The 20209-nt window shown below is 38.0% G+C and overlaps 1 protein-coding gene across 1 annotated transcript in view; it reads left to right on the forward strand.

Moving 5' to 3' along the window:
- Positions 1–6195: 6195 nt before the first annotated feature.
- The window catches only part of npr1b (natriuretic peptide receptor 1b), a gene marked incomplete at its 5' end in the record, with an annotated part of 59375 nt that continues 45361 nt past the window's right edge, over positions 6196–20209 (forward strand). The window contains one exon of the mRNA XM_079836836.1: positions 6196–6955. Coding sequence (XP_079692962.1) covers positions 6196–6955 — 760 coding nt within the window. The remainder of the gene's footprint in view (positions 6956–20209) is intronic.

Genomic DNA, 20209 nt, shown 5'->3' on the forward strand with positions numbered 1-20209 from the left:
TGTACTGATACACAGATAGGAGAGGGCTGAGGTTCATCCACAACCACATTATTTTTATTTTCAGACTTTCTGGATCAGAATAAAAAATTAATGATGCGGGACTCGTGTGAGACGCATATCAAGATGATTATGTCATGTCTTTGCTTGGCTTATTCTCTTCAGTTTGCAACAACAAAATGTATGCTCATATGAAGTCTGATTTGACCACTTAACATGATTGCTATTTTAAGCTGTCATGCTTTTGAAACAAAATGCACCTTTTTCTCAGTGTACACATCTGACACATCGCAATCCTACCTCAACCTAACCAATAAGATGACAAATTGGCAGCAAAAATCGAATAAGTAATCGTGTTTTTTATCTTTTACATTTTACAATATAACATTTTTAGAAATGCCATGCACAAGGTATGTCGACTGGTGTTGGCTTAAAAACAAAACAAAACAAAAAACAATGTGCACAAATGGCATGGGCAGCACATCTTAGGAAGTAGGTTATTTTTCAGAATCTCCCTCTAAGACTCGGTGCTGACCACATCAGTGCTGCTGGATGTGAAAGCTGCAATCAACTATAAACAGCCTTTTTGGGAACACCTACAGGTAAAATTGCCCATTTTCTCAACCTCAGAAAGGTTGCCAATGCTTCCTGGCTTTTTAACTTTACTGGGTCTGATTTTGAAATAGCATGCTACACTTACTATTTCTTGCCGTTACTTTATATGGCAGGCATGGTAAGTGGAGTATGCTAGAATGCCCAAAAAAATCATTATTCATCAATAAGTTCACACTACAGATCAGTGGCTTGCATAGTTTTTGCGATAATATTTAGAACCAACTGAAATCACATGGTTCTGGTGGCCCTAGGAGCAAGTTATTTTGTCGAAATTAGAGGTTTGAAACGCAATTATGTGTAGTTTTGTTCTTTCTAAAAAAAGGTTTTTGTAAATGAGTATTTGCGGGCATGTGATGCACTCTCATTAAAAAAAAAAATCAGACTCTGGAAACATCAAACAATAGAACTAGGGTTAGAACAAAAGTTCATATGTTGAATCCAGCTGACATTTTAGAATGAAAATAAAAAGAATGAAACAAAGATTGAGAGGATGTGCATAATGTGCTAAATAAACTCTGAAACACTGTGACACTAGTTGTCTTGTTCTCTACATACCTGGATCGTCTCCTTCAACATTAGTTCTTTAGTTGTTCCTGTGCATTAGTATCTATCACAAAGCCCCCAAAGCAGGGACCTTCGAGTGTAATGCCATGGTAACAGAATAGACTATAATTAAATGGTACTTCTTGATAACTGACATGCTGTAGAGTCATTTTCAAATGTCTGTGCTAAAGACCGCTTTTGCTAATTAGTCATCCACGCAAGTCATGCTGTTTGAAAAAGGAATATCATTCATTAGCCTTTTTTGAGTGAGGCAGATCTGATTAAGACTAGGGTTAGACTTAGTGCTGGTGAAAAATAAAAAACAAAACAACTTTTCTAAACTATGCTAGATCTATTTGATTCACATCAGTGTATGTAAAACTCACTCTTTACATGCATTTGTGTGTTTATGCACAGTGTTTATGCTTTTTATATTTTTTTCCTATATGTAGCTCTGCTCCAAAGTCCCACAAGCTTGTCCAGCTGCTATTATCTCCTGCTGTTCCCCAGAATGAGAGGGAGAGAGAGTGTGCCGGGAGCCAGTGTCCTGCTTTAGAACCAGCAATGACTGCATTTTAAGGTGAGTTTACACAATGGCAAAAAGGACAGCTCTTTGGTGAATGTGTTTGAAACATTTGACAGCTTTGTTGTCATCAATTACTGCTTCCTGTCAGCTGTGTGCTAGACTGAACAATCTCACATTCCCTGCCTTTTTCTTAAATAAGGGTTGCTTATAAAGAATGAAATATGGAGATGGGGATCGGTAAGGGAAATGTTGGGAGAGGGAAAGAGATGGAGACGCTATTGTGTTGCATCCTGTTTTGGTAATTCTATCCATCTGACCGTCCCGGGGCTCTCTGAAGGGGGGACAAAGGACAAATCTAGAACTGACTGAACACTGATTTCAGTTCAGTTTGTATCTTTCTTTTTAAACATCTGAATCTAAAGCAGTGTTTCCTAACCTTTTTCATTTTACGTAGCCCCATCTGTGATGCTCACGTACCTCTTCATCGATTTCAACCAGAATTGTTTCTTTTTAATTTAAATTATACTCGATATCAATTAGCAATATCATTAATATAAAAAAGTCACTTTTAAACATAAGACACATTATACTGTAAGTGAAACTCAAGTAGCACATGTATTGTAGTACGTCACCCAATATACAAACCCCCCTATTGTTTTCTTTAAAATATTGTCAATATTATTTACAATAAATTATTTGATAATTGTGCATGCTCATTTCATTTGGAAAAAAAAAAGATTAATTTAAGTTCATCTCTAGGAACACTAATAATTTAATAGCACTGTGAAGTGATTTATTTATCCAATTTTTATCTGCCATTTATTGATTAGATTTTTAATAATTTCAATGCTTTCCAATATAAATAGAAACGGAAAAATCATATTAATCTTTTTTTTGTATAGGTTTAACTTTGCAACACTGCAGTCTTTCCAATTAGTCTTTTTAACCTGCTGAGGTATGTGTACTCCTGGTTGGGAATCACTGCCATAAAGACGTATACCACCCATTTAATTTATTTATCTATACACCACAATGTAAATGTATTACAACAAGAAAGGTGAAAGAAATGTGATCTATAACAGCTTACCCGTCTGCGATAGGCATATCATACCTCAAAGCTTATGACTTATTTGGACATTCCTTGAAAAAAATTCATAATGGCTGGTTTTGAATATAAATGTCAGAATTGTGCTGGAACACCGTGGTGACTGAAAGCTTAAAAAAGAGTATCTCGTAAGACACACACACACACACACACACACACACACAGGGGTTTGTGAAATGTGGGGACATTCAATAGGCGTAATGCTTTTTAAACCGTACAAACCGTATTTTCTATCCCCCTACACTGCCCCTGCCCCTAAACCTACCCATCACAGGAAACTGCACAGTTTACTTTCTGTGAAAAAAAGCTCTTTCTTTATGATTTATAAGCCTTTTGAAAAGTGAGGACATGGGTAACGTCCTCATATTTCACTCTATTTTTGTAATACCTATGTCATACCCATGTCATTATACACATTTGTGTCCATATATTTCACAAAAACATGCCCACACACACACACACACACAGTCAGCTTGCAGAAACCAATGAGACACAGACTAGCTCCACAGTCACACAAACCACTAAAGGAGGTTCGTAGAGGTTGAACTCAAAATGTGTGGCGAGTAGATAGAGCTTGTCCTGACCCATAGAGGTCAGATCATGCTTGGCAGCTGGAAACTGCTCTGACCTGCCTCTCGTGAGGGTTACGTACCTCTTCAACAAATGACAGTGAAGAGATATCAGCTCACAACAGCGTTTAAACCTTTGAAACCTCACTGCTGTGGCCATATCCACCACCACTTTCAGCGTTGTATTCACCCTAGTAAGGTCTATCTTTCTGAAACAAGTAAAAATGTTTACACTATACTTCTCAAGAAATGTGTTAACACTTGACAGTAAGGTTCAGTGTAATTTTCAGTGTAAAGTGTAATTTTAACAAACAATGAACAATAGTGTATTTAAAAATGAAAATGGATATTAACCAATGTTAATAAATGATGTTAAAAATTGTTTTCGACCATTGAATCTAATTGTACGTTATTGTCATCATGAGATGCTGATTTGGCTGATGGCACCACAAACGACATGCACATTTCATCCATGCAAATTTCACCCCAAATCAAAATTGGGCACTGAATGGATTATAAGCTACCGGTCAAAGTTTGGAATAATTAAGATTTTTAAATGTTTTTGAAAGAGGTCTTTTATCTCATCAAGGTTGCATTTTTCTCAAACTTTTCTTATTAAATGTTTACTCTGTGTTTAATGTTATATCTACTTTTTTAAAAACATTTTTAGTCACTAACCTACAGTCTCTAATGGAGGAAGAGTTTTTTCCCCCCACATTTCAAAACCAGCAGGAGATAACGAGGTCATGCTAACTAGCCCAAATCTTGACCTCTTGTTTCTTAAAGGTAATATTCAGCTATGGTGGTTACGTAATGCACATAGAAGCTAATGGATTTTGATGTTATTGATTTTCTCTGACTCAGAATTAGAAGAGTGTTTTTTTAATAGCTGGGACTATTTAGAAGTGCTTTCTGACCAAAGGGTGAACCTTTACCCTGCTGAAACATAGAAGAGAAGATGCATTAAAACATCAGCGCTGATCATCCCCCCCCCTCTCTCTCTCTCACACACATACTCTGTCACTCTCTCTCTCTTTCTTCCGGCAGTTACTGCAGCTGAGAGGCATTAATACCCTCAGAACCCTGGAGCATGGCAGAGAATGTAGCTCAACACAGAGATGAGGTGGAGCTCTCTGTGAGGTAATGTGATTTGAGAAAATCACTGCTGCTCTTGGCACTCTGACTGACACACAGTCAGCCTGTGGGGATGAGTTTCACAGAGGCAAGGATGTGTTTTGTGCTGTGCTGAGTGGACTGTCACGGGTTTGTACCGGCTCATGTTGAGGAGACCAGAAGACACCATGTATAAAAGGTAAGGTAAGTTTTCTGTTCAGTTGTGTTAGAAATTTTGGTTGACTTTTTTTTCCACAATATATGATTTGTCATTAAATTTAAATGAGTGGTTCTCAACCGGTTTTGCTTGAGGATTTTACAAATTTTTCTTCATTGCTGGACAACCCACCACAGTGCGAAACCTGTAACCAGAATTTATTGAAGTTGGGTTATATTTTCTTATACCCTAGTCTTTCACCTTAGTTAGTTTTCAAGGATGATAAGGGCATGTCACTCAACCTGTCTGTTGGCATCTGATTAATTTGGTTAGCTTCTACCAAGTGACAGATTAATTTGTGCCAAAATATCATAGAGTTAGAAAGAAACCTTTGCTGTGAACAACAGAAATGTGAAGCTATCTATTCCAAAATGCAGGGTTACTTGCATTGTATGATTATTGCCCTTCAGTGCTGTTTTTCTCAGATTTTTTTTTTGCAACCCACCATTGAGAACAACTGCTACGGATTTTTTTATGGGAAATTATTTTAATCTGTTCTCGACAAACAAAGGCATGAAGTGTATTTTTATCTGTGATTTCAGAATGCATTCATGTGTTCCTGTCATATTTAGAGGTTGTTTTTTTACCTCTTTGTACTGCTTTGTAAAAAAAAAATTTTACAGGATCTATTATAATTTCTGCACAAGCTAATACATTTTTAACAATTATTTTATAAATTAACATGAACAAACAATGAATAACAATATATTTAAAAATAAAAATTAACCTATATTAATAAACAATGTTAAAATTGTTATTGACAATTGAATCTAATGGAACCTTATTGAAAAGTGTTACTGGCTATCTTTTAGCAATGACAGTTGCTTGGTGGCGCAAGACCACCCTAAAGTACATTATTCGAAAATCTGTCATCTTTGCTCATGGCTGCTCAGTTCTGCAACCAGGTTTTTATGAGCCAATCACCTGAGTTGTGCAGAAAGTAACAAAATGGCATATGTTGGCTAAAATTCATCTCTTACTAGGTAGAAACTAGCCAAATTAACTAAACAGCAACACAGACAGGTTGCGTTATATGCTCTCATCCTTGAAACGTGAGGGGAAAGACCGGGCTAAAATAGTAAAGTTTTCTTTAAAATAAGATTAGTACATCTAGATGAAAATAAGATACATTTGTAAATAGGTTACAGACCCAGGTGCCTTTCAGACCCAAATATAGAGTGAAACCAGCAACATTTCCAAATATACCTTTCAATGCACATAAGTAATTTTACATTTTTTGTTGTCAAAGTACAAAAATCATCATTGGAAATTAACTAAGGTGAAAGAATCAAGTTTTCTTCTCAGAGGTGAAAATAAGATTAGTACATTTAGGTTGAAGCAGCCTTTCTGACCCAAATATAGATAGTATGGGTCAGTGAAAGCGTAAAATCTCCTAAAACACCTTTCAATACTCTACTTTTTTTTTTAAATGCTGTATATATTTGAATCTCATTTGATAAACCTGTGATTGTAGTGTTCCTGATCAGTTGGAAGCGTGAGCTGCAGTGATATGAGTCTGTTGCTCTGGTTCGGTGAAGGCCGACCGTTTCTGCTGCTTTTGCTGCTGCTGTGCTGTTGGACACTGCTGACCTGGACCAAGACCAGCAGACACCAAGGGTCTCGCACACCCACACACATCCACTCTGATGACATCATACTGGCTGTCATACTTCCTCAACACAATACATCGTACCCCTGGGCATGGCCCCGCGTGGGACCCGCTCTGGACCGCGCCATCGCTCGCGTCAATGCCGACCCCACTCTGCTGCCCCGGCACCACCTCCGCCACATCTTCGCAAACAGCGAGGATAGGGATGGTATCTGTTCCGAGTCCATTGCCCCCCTCATGGCCGTGGACCTGAAATTCGAACACAACCCGTGGGCCTTCATAGGACCCGGCTGCGACTATACCTCCTCCCCAGTTGGGCTGTTCACTGCTCACTGGGGCCTCCCCATGATCACGGCAGGGGCACCTGCTGTAGCTTTCCTGCACATGGAAATGTACACATCCATCACCAACACGGGCCCCACACACCAGAAACTGGGGGAGTACGCTCTCCACCTCTACAAGCATTTCGGGTGGCACCAACACACCCTGCTGATGTTCAGTGACACCAAAATGGGTGAAAGGGCATGCTACTTTGCCCTGGAGGGGCTTTACACGGAGATGCATGAGGACAACATCACAACCATGGACCTAATATTCGAGGAGAACAAAGGGCCTGTTAACTATTCTGAACTACTACTCAAAATCAAGGATGATGGAAGAGGTGAGTGGCTTGTTTTTTTTCTTGTTTGTTTTTTTGCTAGAACATTCTGCTTCTAATTGACCTATCTGCAAGCCCCTCCCCTCGAACGCAGATGAGCCAATGGCAGTTGAGCAGAGTAAGGCTTTCCTGTAGCTCAAACAGTAGAGCATGGTGCTAGCAACGCCAAGGTCATGGGTTCGATTCCCAGGGAAAGCAAGAACTGACTAAATGTAAAATGTGTACCTTGAATGCAATGTAAGTCGCTTTGGATAAAAGCGTCTGCCAAATGCGTAAATGTAAATGTAAAGTATTAGTTGCACGGGGTCCCAAACTTGGACATCTATAGGTTTCAGTAGGGCTGCTCGATTATGGAAAAAATCATAATCACGATTATTTTGGTCAATATTGAAATCACGATTATGTAACACGATTATTTCACATGACTTTGGGAATGTGTTGTATTTATTAAAAATACACCTTTCAACAATTCAATTGAAATTGTAACATTTGTTGTACTTTTTGAACTATTAAAATAAATAATATAACATATATTCGAATCAAAGTATAAAAGTATTCACGTAAAAATGATAACCACAAATAAATAAGATCAACAATATGGATCGGCTATGCTTTTCATGTACGTCTAACATTAGTTTTCAGGTACAGAAATGTATCAAATGTAAAATAACATTGCATATTTGAGTGCATAAATTAAAGATTAATCCTATTAAACTTACAAAAGCTATTCAATCAAGAGCGGTGAGTGATGTCCTTGTCTTTTGTTGTTTGACATTAAACAGACAGCAGTAAAGGCTACTGCCCCTTTAAGACCTCGCGTCTTCTTTATCGACTGTATAAAGTTCACTTAAGGCATATACAGACTATGTCTGCTAAGATACTCATCAAGATGGACATGTTGACATACGTTTTGTGTGAGTTTGTCCGTTTAAGAGCAAGTTTTGAAAGAGAACTCAATATTTGCGCGCTGAGAGACGTGTGCGCGCTCTCGGATGAACGCACAGAGACACATTTTCTCACAGCGCGCGCGGCTTCTCATTCTAAACCTAAACCCTAAAGCACTAAACCCGGGTGATGACGGTGAAAACGACTGGTCATATTCGAAAATATGGCAGCACTCGCAATCTCGCATGCATTGAACAAAGTTTACAAAGAGAGAATTATTTGAAAAATATGAAGGAAAAAAAGGACGTTTACACGGCTCCCCTGCTCTCGTCAGTTTTTGTTTCTTTATTAGATTGTCATAGGTCACTCTGTTTAATTTTCAAGTGGTTAAACAAATTCGTGGTGTTCCCTTGCGTTGCAGCCACTACCATGTAGCAAATCTTAGCATGTTTCTGCTCGTCGTCTGATTCCTCGAAGCCAAACTGTTCCCAGACAACGGAGTTGGTTTTGCCTTTTTTGCTCACCAAACGCTGCTGTAACTGCCCTCCTTCTGCCATCTCTACTCGCGCCGAGTTTTTAAATTCCAGCGGATGAAACGCACACGAGTCACGAGACTCACGACCTGAGAGAGATTTGTGGGTTCGGGAGGGGCGGATGTGCGCGTGCGCGTTTCATTCAGAACGCAAGGCAAAATAATCGTTTTTTCTCGATTGTACTATTTTGGTGATCGTTGGGAGGCAAAATCGAAATCGAAATCGAAATTCGATTAATTGCACAGCCCTAGGTTTCAGTGCCATAGAGAAACTTTGGAAGATCCGAAGCTCTCATTGGTTTGATGGTGTTTATGCTACAAAAACGGTGAATAACCATGTGAGGATATTCTGGTTGTCATACTCTCATTAAGTTACGATTAAAGTTAGTGAGTCCATGCTAACGTACAAACCAAAATAGTTAACTGTTCTCATTTCAGTGCCTCTCCATATTAAACTTGTTAAATGTAAATTAATTTAATCTTACCCTGTGGTACATGAACAGTGTTGATCCTGGATTTGTAACATGAGGCTTCTCCCGCTTACATTGTGAAATAAAATCTTGTTACCCACCATATTTATTTTAAAACTTTTATATATCCCTCCATGGCATATTCAAGTCCCACTTGAATGCTCCTTGACGAGAGGTGGTCCTTCTGTATCCAAAAACATCTCACGTTTTCACACTGACAGCTGTCATTGTAAGACAGTTAGCAACTCTGTTTGTCCGAGTTAGCAACAGAAGCTAAGGGGGGCATCTGTCTTCATGTTATTACATGTCCAGTTCTTCTGAGATATTCTAGATGCCATTCTAGAGATGTCATTTTAAAATCCACTTAATCTCAATTGACATGTTTCCATACCAACTGGGGGCGTATTACAGAAACTTTCTATCTTGGGTCTTAAGATATGATACGTTAATTTAGGATTTTCCTCAATTTCGTATTACTGAATCAAATCTTAACTCGATTTAGGATTCTTATCCTATCTTACAAAATCTCATCTTATCTGTAGTTAGGAAATCTTAAACTGCTCCATCGAGTTTGGTTAATCAACAATCAGGTCTGTTACCAAGCAACCAACAACGCGCAAACTGCTTCTGAGGTAAACCTGAAGTCAAAATGGAGAAACAATGGCGTGCTTTTAATTTCAGTGAGGCTGAGATTGAAATTTTGATAAGCTCGTTGAAAAGTTAAAGCCTGTTTTATAAAGTAGGGCGTTAGTCACTTGAAGAATGACCGGTAATGCTCTATGACGGCTCGTTGGCTCGCTGTAATGTTGGTCGCATTTCGTCAACTAACTACAAAATCATGTGTCGTGGGAGTCTTTAATTATTTACGAGTATTTTATAATCAAAACGCAGCACATCCTCTGAATTGTCCAAAAGTCTCTCCACCACAAAACGTCGCTGCTCTTCGTCTAATTAATAAATGAAACGCCATTCTCGAAAAAGGCTTTTCTACTGTGATTTTTACCATTGGATTTTTAGGATGAACTATTCCTTCAAGTGCTTACAGAAAAGAATGGTCTCAGTTTATCAAGGCCTAAATGCTAGAAACGTCTTCTATCACCAAGGAACTGTGAGTGTGAGTGTGAAGGTTCTATCGAGTGACTTTGTGCCTGTCTGTGTGATGACATATTCTGAGCTTGATTTGTGCTGCACTGATTCAGACTGAAATGCCTCAAGAGGTGCTGCTCAAGGCCTAAACTGGTTTAATTGTGTACAATGAGTGAAGGAGAAGTGTAGAGATGAGGGAGAGCAGGAAATGTTTAGAGTATGATGTCATTGTTAATTTGCTGCTTTCCCATGCTTTCGACAACCATGATTGAACTACAGAAAGACAGTATGAAACTGTAATCGACTAAATTGTTTTTTTCCAACATTATGCATGATTCAAGCCAGACTAAAACCTGAGTCTCCTATGACTGTCACAGCTCAATATGTCAACAACAGGAGATTCAGTTTTATAGTAACAGTGATGTGCATCAAAAAATGTAGCTCATATAGTCAATGTTTTGACTTTGGCATCAGATTATAAGTTCTTCCGGAAAGGGGAACTCAGGAAACCTGTATCTAAGTTTTTAATGGGTAAAATGTACTTTAAACCTTTTTTTCAGGTCCCAAGGGGTATAAAACTGTCAACTGAGCAACATTTATTAACAGAGGTTATGACCCTTGTGAGCATGCAAGTAATTTTAGCACACACTATCTGATCTGTTGGCATTTCCTGCAAAAACAGAGTTTGTACTCATTCAGTATGTAACTGGAAGATTTTAATGGTTCATCATTAGTCACTGGATGCTTTGTTGGGTCACTCAATGGCTAGAGAGAAATGTAATGGTGGTTAAACCAGATACTGAATGGTTTTCGGACCCCCCCCCAATACAGTAAAATTGCACATTTTAGAGTGGCCTTTTATTGTGGCCAGCCTAAAGCTTGGTACATAGGCTACTCCGCAAAAACAAATACATTTGTTTGTTTTCTCCAGGTGGCTAGAACAAGAACAAAGTTAGTTCTGGCCTGGATATTCCATACTTCACAAGAAAAGCAGGTGCCGAACAGGTGCCAAATGTCTGTTTCTCCGCATTAACCCCGTCCACTTTAAATGTCTGACCAACCACACAATAGTTCACACAATAGTTATCGGACACCCACAAGAAAAAAGTTCTGCTCAGATGATGTGTCAAGAACAAGCTGCGAAAACTCCCAAACCAGGGCTGCGAGAACTTTTTTCTCTGTTCTTGCGGAGTATGTAATGGCCTTAAGGCACACCTGTGCAATAATCAATAATCATGCCACACCTGTGATATGGATGGATTATCTTGGCAAATGAGAAGTGCTCACTAACACAGATTTACACAGATTTGTGAAGAATATTTGAGAGAAATAGGCCTTTTGGTCTTCGATCTTTGAGTTCAGCTCATGGAAAAATGGGGGCAAAAACAAAAGTGTTGCGTTATATACACACAGACAGACAGATAGACACGCAGATAGAAAGATAGAATATATAGACAAACGGATGGATGGATGGATGGATGTATGTTTTTAAATTTTTAGATCTTTTCTTTTTTTTCCATTATTGCCTTTTATAAACAGTCATATAACTCTCAATTAAATTAATCTTTTAAAACACTTGATAGTTCAATAACACTGTTCAGTGTCATCTTAAGCAAATATGAAAATAAACATCTATCTCTGTAGCATTTAAAATTATTTAAAAATGTTATTGTTATATTTCTATTTCTATATTTAGACAAAATATTATAGCATTGGCCATTTATTGGTTATCAGCCAAAACATAAAAATTATTTTTATCTTATTGTTTCGGCCATAATTTTAATATCAGTGCATCCCTAAATGAGGTTTTGGCGACAGATGACGGGAATGTTTTTGTAGATGCAGAAATGTTTTGGGGTCTCTCTGGCAGTGAGAGGAAGTGATTACCTGTAGTCACCTGTGGAGCCGTAACCTTTTACGTAGATCTCAGAAGAGCAAAAATGCTCTTCCTCACCTCCTGCCTCTTTCCTCTCAACCCTGTAAAAACATCCTCGCATCAACAGCAGCAGGAAGAAAACACATGGAGACACACACCGCCTCCTGTGAGATTGGAATCTCTAATGTATTCCTGCTCTTCTGCTGGAGTTTTCCCATGTGCATGCTCTTTCGTTTGGAGATTCAAAATGCTTCTCTCTTTAAAGTGCAGTTCTAGATTGGTAAAACTGAGATCATAAAGTGCATATTATTTATCTGGACAAGAAAGATTGGAAAACACCCAGCTCATAAATGCGGATGAAAGTGGACTTAAACTTTCTTCCTGACAAGAGCTTTTACTGGAGATTGCAAAGTGCAACTAGTTCATAATTACAATCATCTGAATGTCCATTCTGTACGGGGAACATTAATTTTTTCATATTAGTATTTAGTCACATTACACAAACAGATTGACAAATGCACACATATTCATAACACTTCTCATTCTCTCTATAGTGCTGAAGTGATGTGCACTTAGCTGCTGCTTTGCTCTTAGATAAAATCTCCAGCATAGTATGGCTGTTAATGGCCAGAAGTCAGCAGGTGCTTTACCATCAATTTCTCTCTCTCTGTCACACACACAAACACACTTCAAAGCAGCTCTGTTGATGAGGACTCTGCTCATCCGGTTTAATTTTTATAAATAAATTCCACATCACTTCAATCACACCTGCACATGGTGGAACAGCTTCAAAGAGAACCTCGACACGAGTGCCAACAGGACGGTCTGGTTTTCAAACTCCTCGACCAGATTTTGGAGATCTTAAATTCTGATTTCTGAGGGCAAACGACTCTGATTCAGGCCAAACAGAACTATATGAGTTTTTCAAAATTAGTTGAGCTCGTTTTATGGAATTGTGTGACATAATTCCTCTCCGAATCCTCTTCTGGTAGCATCAATCTACCTTGTCGTCATCTTTTCAACTGAAATGCCAATCTTTGTGACAATCCTCTTGTCGTCATGGTTGCCGAGCAAGAGCGGCCATGCTGAACTAAACTACACACAAGGCCGTTCTCCACTTCGCTCTGCATTTCCATCCATCTGGATCAGCTTAAAAATTAATCTGAACTGAGAGGTAGAGAGAGATGGAAAAGAAAAAAGAAAACTACTAAAATTTGTACACTCATAGCACACACTTTTATAAGCCTAGAACTGCTTCTCTGCTTGCTGTAGGAATGCTGTATTTTGATATTTCAGGTCGATATTTCCCATCGTTTCTGACCTTTGGATGTAATGCAGAGTAACTGAACACCTCCAGACTTGAACCCAAACATATCAAAAGATTCATTCATGGATGTGAAAGCTTGTCTTTATTTCTGTCTTGAATCTGCCTCCCGTGAACAGAATACTCAAATTATAGTGTCCTCTTCTTGACAGCAGAACATCGGGTTCAGTTTAATACAAGAATGACCTCACATCCTCTAGAATGAGGTAATGTTAGGCAGACCTCCCTTACATCACACAGTTTCCTGCGCTAATATAATTTGTAACCCTATACTGGCATATGTTAAACAGCATTAGAAGAGAAACATGACAGATGTGACCTGACATGACAGACAGAAGTTTTTTGAACATTTTTAGATTTCGTTTAAACTGTCCTCGCTAAATGTGCTCAGTTTCCCCCCCCTAAAGGCTGATTTTGTTCTTAGATTTATGAACTTCCTTGTGTTGGTCCATTGTTGATGATTATGATAGGAAAACCTCAATGTTTGTGCAAAATCACCATTTTAAAGACTGAGAGCAATTTTCTTTCATATGTTGATGCATTTATTTTTTTAAACTGGAAGTTTAGCTGGGAAATATTGAATTTTGTCAGTGTTTAGAATTATACTACAAAAATCCATAATCCACAAAACTCTTTTAAAACGTTAAAATAATGTCTTTAAAGGGATGGTTCACCCAAAAATAAAAATTATCCCATAATTTACTCACCCTCAAGTCATCCTAGGTGTATATGACATTCTTCTTTCAGACGAAAACAATCGGAGTTGCATAAAAAAATGGGGAGGGGTTACGCTTTTTTTGCAAGTTGAATACCAAAGGAAGTCCGCTGGAAGCTAGATATTTTACATTTATAACGGGTTAAATATTGATATGTTTCTTACAAAAACCCATCTATTCGCTTCAGAAGACCTTTTTTAACCCCGGGGAGTCGTATGAATTACTTTTATAATGGATGGATAGACTTCAAATTTTGGGCTGCCATTGAATGCTTGGAAGAGTCAGGACATTTTTTAATATAACTCCAATTGTATTCGTCTGAAAGAATAATGTCATATACACCTAGAATGGCTTGTGTGTGTGAGTAAATAATGGGGTAATTTTCATTTTTGGTTGAACTCAACTATCCCTTTAAGTTATAAAACAGTCTGAGCCATAAGATGTACTACTGGTGTGCCATTTCATATGAATAAATAATACATAAACATTCATATATATCCATAAATGTAAAATAAATGCTGATGCTGTCCCTTTAAACCCCATCAGGCCCTTCTGTCTCATTTGTGCGAAGCCAAGCAAAAAGCCCTTGTGAGAGTTGTGGTCTTAGCTTTCCTTTACTTCCTCTCCACCCCGTTTGATGCTGTAGAATGCATTTGATAATCAGCGTTTTCTTCTTTCTCACAGTGAGATTTGGTCCGGATGCTTTGTCCCACCCGATGTTGTAGATTCTGAACACATCACTCCAGTTCTCTCATCTTCTGTCAGATCACTCAAGGCACAGATGGATCATCTTGTCAGCAAGTAGCTGAATAAGTGAGCATGCATAAAGCCTGTCTGTGTCCCTCTCTGCTCCCCCATCATGGTCAACAGACGTGTGAGAAAATAGGCTTCAAGGATTCCATCCAGATCAATAGAACTGCTGCTATTTCATGTTGTAATTGCTCTTGGTCGTTTTTTTGTAGCCATGGAGTGTTTTGTGAGTGTTGCGCCTGCAACTGTAGTGTCGATATTCTTTAGAAAAATGGACTGAAGCACCCTAATCGCTGGTTAAAGGGTGGTGCAGCTTAAACATAACAGATCAAGTCCTGCATTTACATGGGATAAATCAGAGTCAGTGCAGGAGTGAAGTGCAGTGCAATTCTCAGATACAGCTACAGTAGTTTCAGCTATTCACTCAAATGATATTTATAATTGGTAATTTTACTTATTGTTGTAAAAAAAAAAGTAAAAAAAAAAAAAAGAAAACAGGAAAAAACAGTATTTGCTCTGCTCTTACTGTTTGCTTTACTCTAATTCATTCCTAATTTTCAGAGAACACCAGTGATCTTGGTTCTTTAAACTCAATACACAGAAAACTGGCACTGATTCTGGCTGTCAGTGTAATTGTAGCAAGTTTCTTTTATAGAATGGCATTGCGTTTTCTGAGCCCATCATTATCGTTCGAGCGCAGTGTGCGGTCATTTTTCTCGATTGCAATTACAACGTACCTCCTCATCTGATTGCATGCAAGCTCCTTGTTGGGAGGGCAGACTCGCTCTTACTCATGGTTTAGTTGGTGTGGTGATATAATGGAGACAATTCTTTTGTCTAAATTTAAAATGTAAGATTTTTTTTCTCAGCCCATTCTATTCAGGAGAATAGAAGCCCATGTTTATAAAGTTTAATTAGAAAAAGGAATGTTCACTATAGTTGACATAGCACTGCATGTTTTATTTTAAGATCAAGATTAAAGTTAAAATGTATGTTAGTATTTGGTAAAGAAGAATTTTTGGTGCAGAATATATAGAAATGTATGCAGTTTCTCTCTGTTCGGTCCATTCATATTCTTATTGACACAATGACTGAGATTCCCAAACCAGGGACCACAGGCCAAGATGACCTTTGATTTGGCCAGCCATGAAATTTCACGACAAATTTCGTAATCTGTACATTTTTTGTTTTGCATTGAAATGTGAACAATATAAGTGAATTTACAAATGAAAATGTTTTAATCTGCACTGTAAAAAATTATCGTGATTTTTAAAGAGGTCATCGGATGCAAAATTCACTTTTATCATCTATATCCATCATAACTGCTCCACACGGCTCCGGGGGGTTAGTAAAGGCCTTCTGAAGTGAATCGATGCTCTTGTATTAGAAAAAATATCCATATTTAAAACTTTATAAAGTAAATTATCTAGCTTCCGGCCGATCATCTTCCGTATTCAACTTAGGGAGCCGCGCCTCTCGCAGTTCAAAATGCTTACGCTACGTCTGATGAGCGTAACTGGTGTGCAATGTCATCAGACGTAGCGTAAGCATTTTGAATTGCAATAGGGCGTGGGTGCTACACTTTTTCCCTAAGTGGAATACGGAATATAACGTTTTTAAATATGGATATTTTTCTCACACAAATGCATCGAATCACTTCAGAAGGCCTTTATTAACCCCCCGGAGCCGTGTGGAGCAGTTATGATGCATTTTTATGTTACATGAAGTGGGTCATCTGGGGTGGACATGTTCACATCACATGACCAGCTGAAAGTCCTGAGTGTAGCTTTAAATAGTTGTAGTGGGACAAATAAATACTTAAATGCCATAAGTCATTTTAGATAAAATATAATATGCCACACTGCTTCATATGCCATGTTGACTACCTATTCACAGTATGTTGTAAGAAGATGCCTTCTTACAGTTCCAAAGCAACCAGCTAGTGCTCTTTGTAGACTGAACTCGGCTGAGTATATGCAGAAGTTAAACTCTATTTGGCCCACAACACACACCCACTCATGGTCTGTCACTCCTGTCCTGTCCAGGGAAAACATGTTTAGGAATGTTCTTAGGTGTGTGTCTGAGGAAAGCGAAACACCTATTCTGAACTCATTTGCTCAGTGCTAGTTAATGTTTAACAGCGTTCAAAATAGCAATTCTCTCCATTAGGTTGGATATTTGCCAGAAGTCTTTCTCAAGGGCTTCATCTGATAATGATGTGCATTTGAGTGTGTAATGGACTGCTTTATCTCTCTGGCAGGTTGCTTCTCACACCTAATATACTCCTTTCCCAAACAGAATTGCATTTATACTATGGACATGCCTTCGTAATCACAGCGGAAATGTAGTCAGTGCAGTCGCTCTTGTGGGTCCTGATCTGTCTTGAACAGCGGAAATCAGAAAATCCTGATTAAGTTTGCATCGTTGGCATCAGCTGAGTGCTCAAATTATGCAGCTTGATATTTGATTGAGGCTGCATTTTGAGCATCCTTTCTTTCGTTCTTTTTCTTTTGTTCTTTCTTTCTTTCTTTCTTTTGTCATGGCAAAAGTCATGTTGAGCAGATGTAAAGGTCTTGTTCTGTGGTGGTTCATTATTGACTTGAGACACAAAGAACTGAACCTCTGACTCATTCACAGTAGGACTTTACCCTCTTATATTCTCCGTTTTACTTCACATTTGTGTTACTTTAGTAGCCTGAAGACTGCTGTGTGTGTGTTTTTCATATTAAATCTCTGGCCATAAGTGTGTTACTCTGAGGGGGGTGAGAGGGCAACAGGATGTAAGGCCACACAATGATGTATGCTGTATTTTACCCTCTTTTAGCTGGTTAACCCGAAACCATGTTCCAAAAACTGTCTAAACCACATTAAAGGGGTACTTTACCACTGGCAAACTTAGCTTTCAATAAAAAATGGCTGCCTATTCAGTAGTAAGGGAAAATTGCTACCTTACTAGAAAAAATAGAGAAAAAAGTCTGTTGTCAAAGAATCATAAATACAGAGAGAACATTGTGACCTCTCTCTTTCAAACTGGACGACCATGGACACCGTGTTTTATGCCAAACGGAGGGGAAAAACTGAAAGAAACTGCTGTTCTGTCAGTTCTGCCCATCCTTCCGAAGCAAAACACCATCACACAAGCTTTTGCCACAATGTTCCATTTTAACCATAATGCTCAACAGTTGATATGGTACGATACAATTTTCAGTGATTTAAAGCCCTTTTGCACGCAAGTTTAAGATATTCTAGCTGACCCCCCCCCCACCACAGTTTTTTTTACATTATTTTAGAATGTCACCTTATTTTTCCATGGCGACGCGTCATGCTTGCCACGTGACACACTGCAGCCACAATAGTTCAATATGACAGATGTATTGCTTTTATTCCGTTTTTCCTGTTTTATTCAAAATATTCACAAACTTGTCAACCATATCATCTGATAACACATTCAATTACACATATCTGAGTATCTGAATTTGTCGTGTAAAAACCTTTTATAAGGATCATGTTAGTTGATTAATAATACGCATTGGGCACTGCCATGTTAGTTTGCGCTGAAATTACGAGAATCAGATGTAAATTAAATGTAAACATGTAAATTCACCCATTTCTCCTGAAATACATGAAAGGGACCGGTGAACTGGGTGAGGAATAGAGTAAACTATATAGTTACCTATAGTGTTGTCATGATACTGGAATTTCTAACTTCGATACGATACCTAAAAAAGGATCGATATTCTATACCATTTTCAATACCACAGGGAAAAAAATATACTGTCAAATAGATATTTTTAATAACATTTTTTTTTTTTTTTCCATCTATTGAAAGTCTAGGCAGTTAATTTTCTTCTGAAGAGATCACTTTATATGATAAAACTTTTAAGGTTTTTCTCATATATAAACATTGATCAATTACCATTACAATTATCTCACAAATATTTGCTAACTAATTGTGTTGCAATAGCTACAGCACAAGGAAGCTTGATTTTAAATTGAATTTAAAAAGACAAGTAAACAGTAATAAAATAAGAACAAATAAACAAATGACTAACAATAGCACAAATAAATACAATAGAATAAAGATACAAATTAAATAGACTGCTTTATTTTTTCAGGTAAGTCTAACAGTATGCAGGTAAAGAAACTGAATAAAAAAAAACAAAGTAATCAAATTTAAAATAACATTGGATAATCTTCATTATAAACAATTAAATACAGATGAATCCATAAGAGTTACAAAAGTGAATCAGTCAAGAGCAGTAAGTGATTGTTTTGTCTTTTTATAGTTTGAATAATATATAACTGCTGTCCCTTTAAGACCTGACGCACACATTGATCCCAAACACTCCTGTTACACATTCTTCCTGAACTGTTTACAACTGTGTTTACGTTAATACTCACCAAGATGGACATTGAGACATTTTTTGAGTCTATTTGACCATTAATAAGCTGGAAAAAGGAGCTAATTTTTGTCCTTGTATGTCAGAGGCGGCTTTATTATGGTATGTGTGTGTGCTCTTCAGATGCGAGCGCGAAATCTGTTTGAATGAGTAGAATTAATCCCGCGTGAAATTCAGACCCGTCACGCCAACACTAACACGCAGTCATGAGGAAAAATCCAGCAGAACCCGCGTTCGCCGTGTTTGAGGGTTAACCGGACTGAATGAGAGGAGGCGGGTGCGTGTCAACTCGCTGTCTGTCTGAGAGGAGAGCGCGGCTGGTATTGATACTGTAGAAAAGGAATATCGTATCGTTTCAGATATTCCAGTATCGATACATATGGAAATATTGATATTTTTTACAACACTAGTTACCTATACAATGTGTATCTGATATGAATAAAACACTGTCAAATTATAATACAGAGGATCATTATTGGCGCTTCAATAGACAATCAGTCCGTATTTTACAAACTATAAATGTATTGTTTTGCTATACTTATGTGTATTTAAATATCTGAAACCTAAAATAAATGTGGTTGAAAACACAGAATAGTTGTGTTATATGACAAGCGCATCCGTCTATGACCAGCACATCCGTCTCTGGCTCAGCGCCAACCAAAGCGCAAAAGCACATTTGAATTTAGCAGTTGATCATGTGATGCCCTGAAAGTTCTAATCACTCGTGTGATCGTAGCTCCAGGGACCAGCTAAGACTGATCACACCCGTGTGATCGTACAGTCAAAGGGTTAAACCTACCCTTACAATAAATGTTCATTAACCCTCTGTTGATCCGACTGTCCATGGGCGGGGATTCAAAAATGCGGAAGTATAATCTGTAGTTTTCACAAAAGCCCTGGAGCTGTCAAAAGTCGGCCCGGGTGACGCGTTTTGCATCACATTGTTCATTTACATATAGTACCGACATTGTAACAATATAAAGCGGGTTGAAAATTGCTGAAGTTGCACCTTAAAGGGATAGTTAACCTAAAAATAAAAGTTATGTTTATTCACCTTCATGGCGTTCCAAACCTGTATGACTTAAAAAAGAATGTTGAAGAACGTTGGGATCCAAACAACATTTACTTACATTTTTTTTTAAAACAAGACATTTCTCAAAATATTTCTTCAAAATATTTGCTCTACAGAAGGCGGCAATTCATACAGGTTTGGAACGA

This window comes from Gobio gobio (genome assembly GCF_949357685.1).
Source record: "Gobio gobio genome assembly, chromosome: 15".
NCBI classification, from domain to species: Eukaryota; Metazoa; Chordata; class Actinopteri; order Cypriniformes; family Gobionidae; genus Gobio; species Gobio gobio.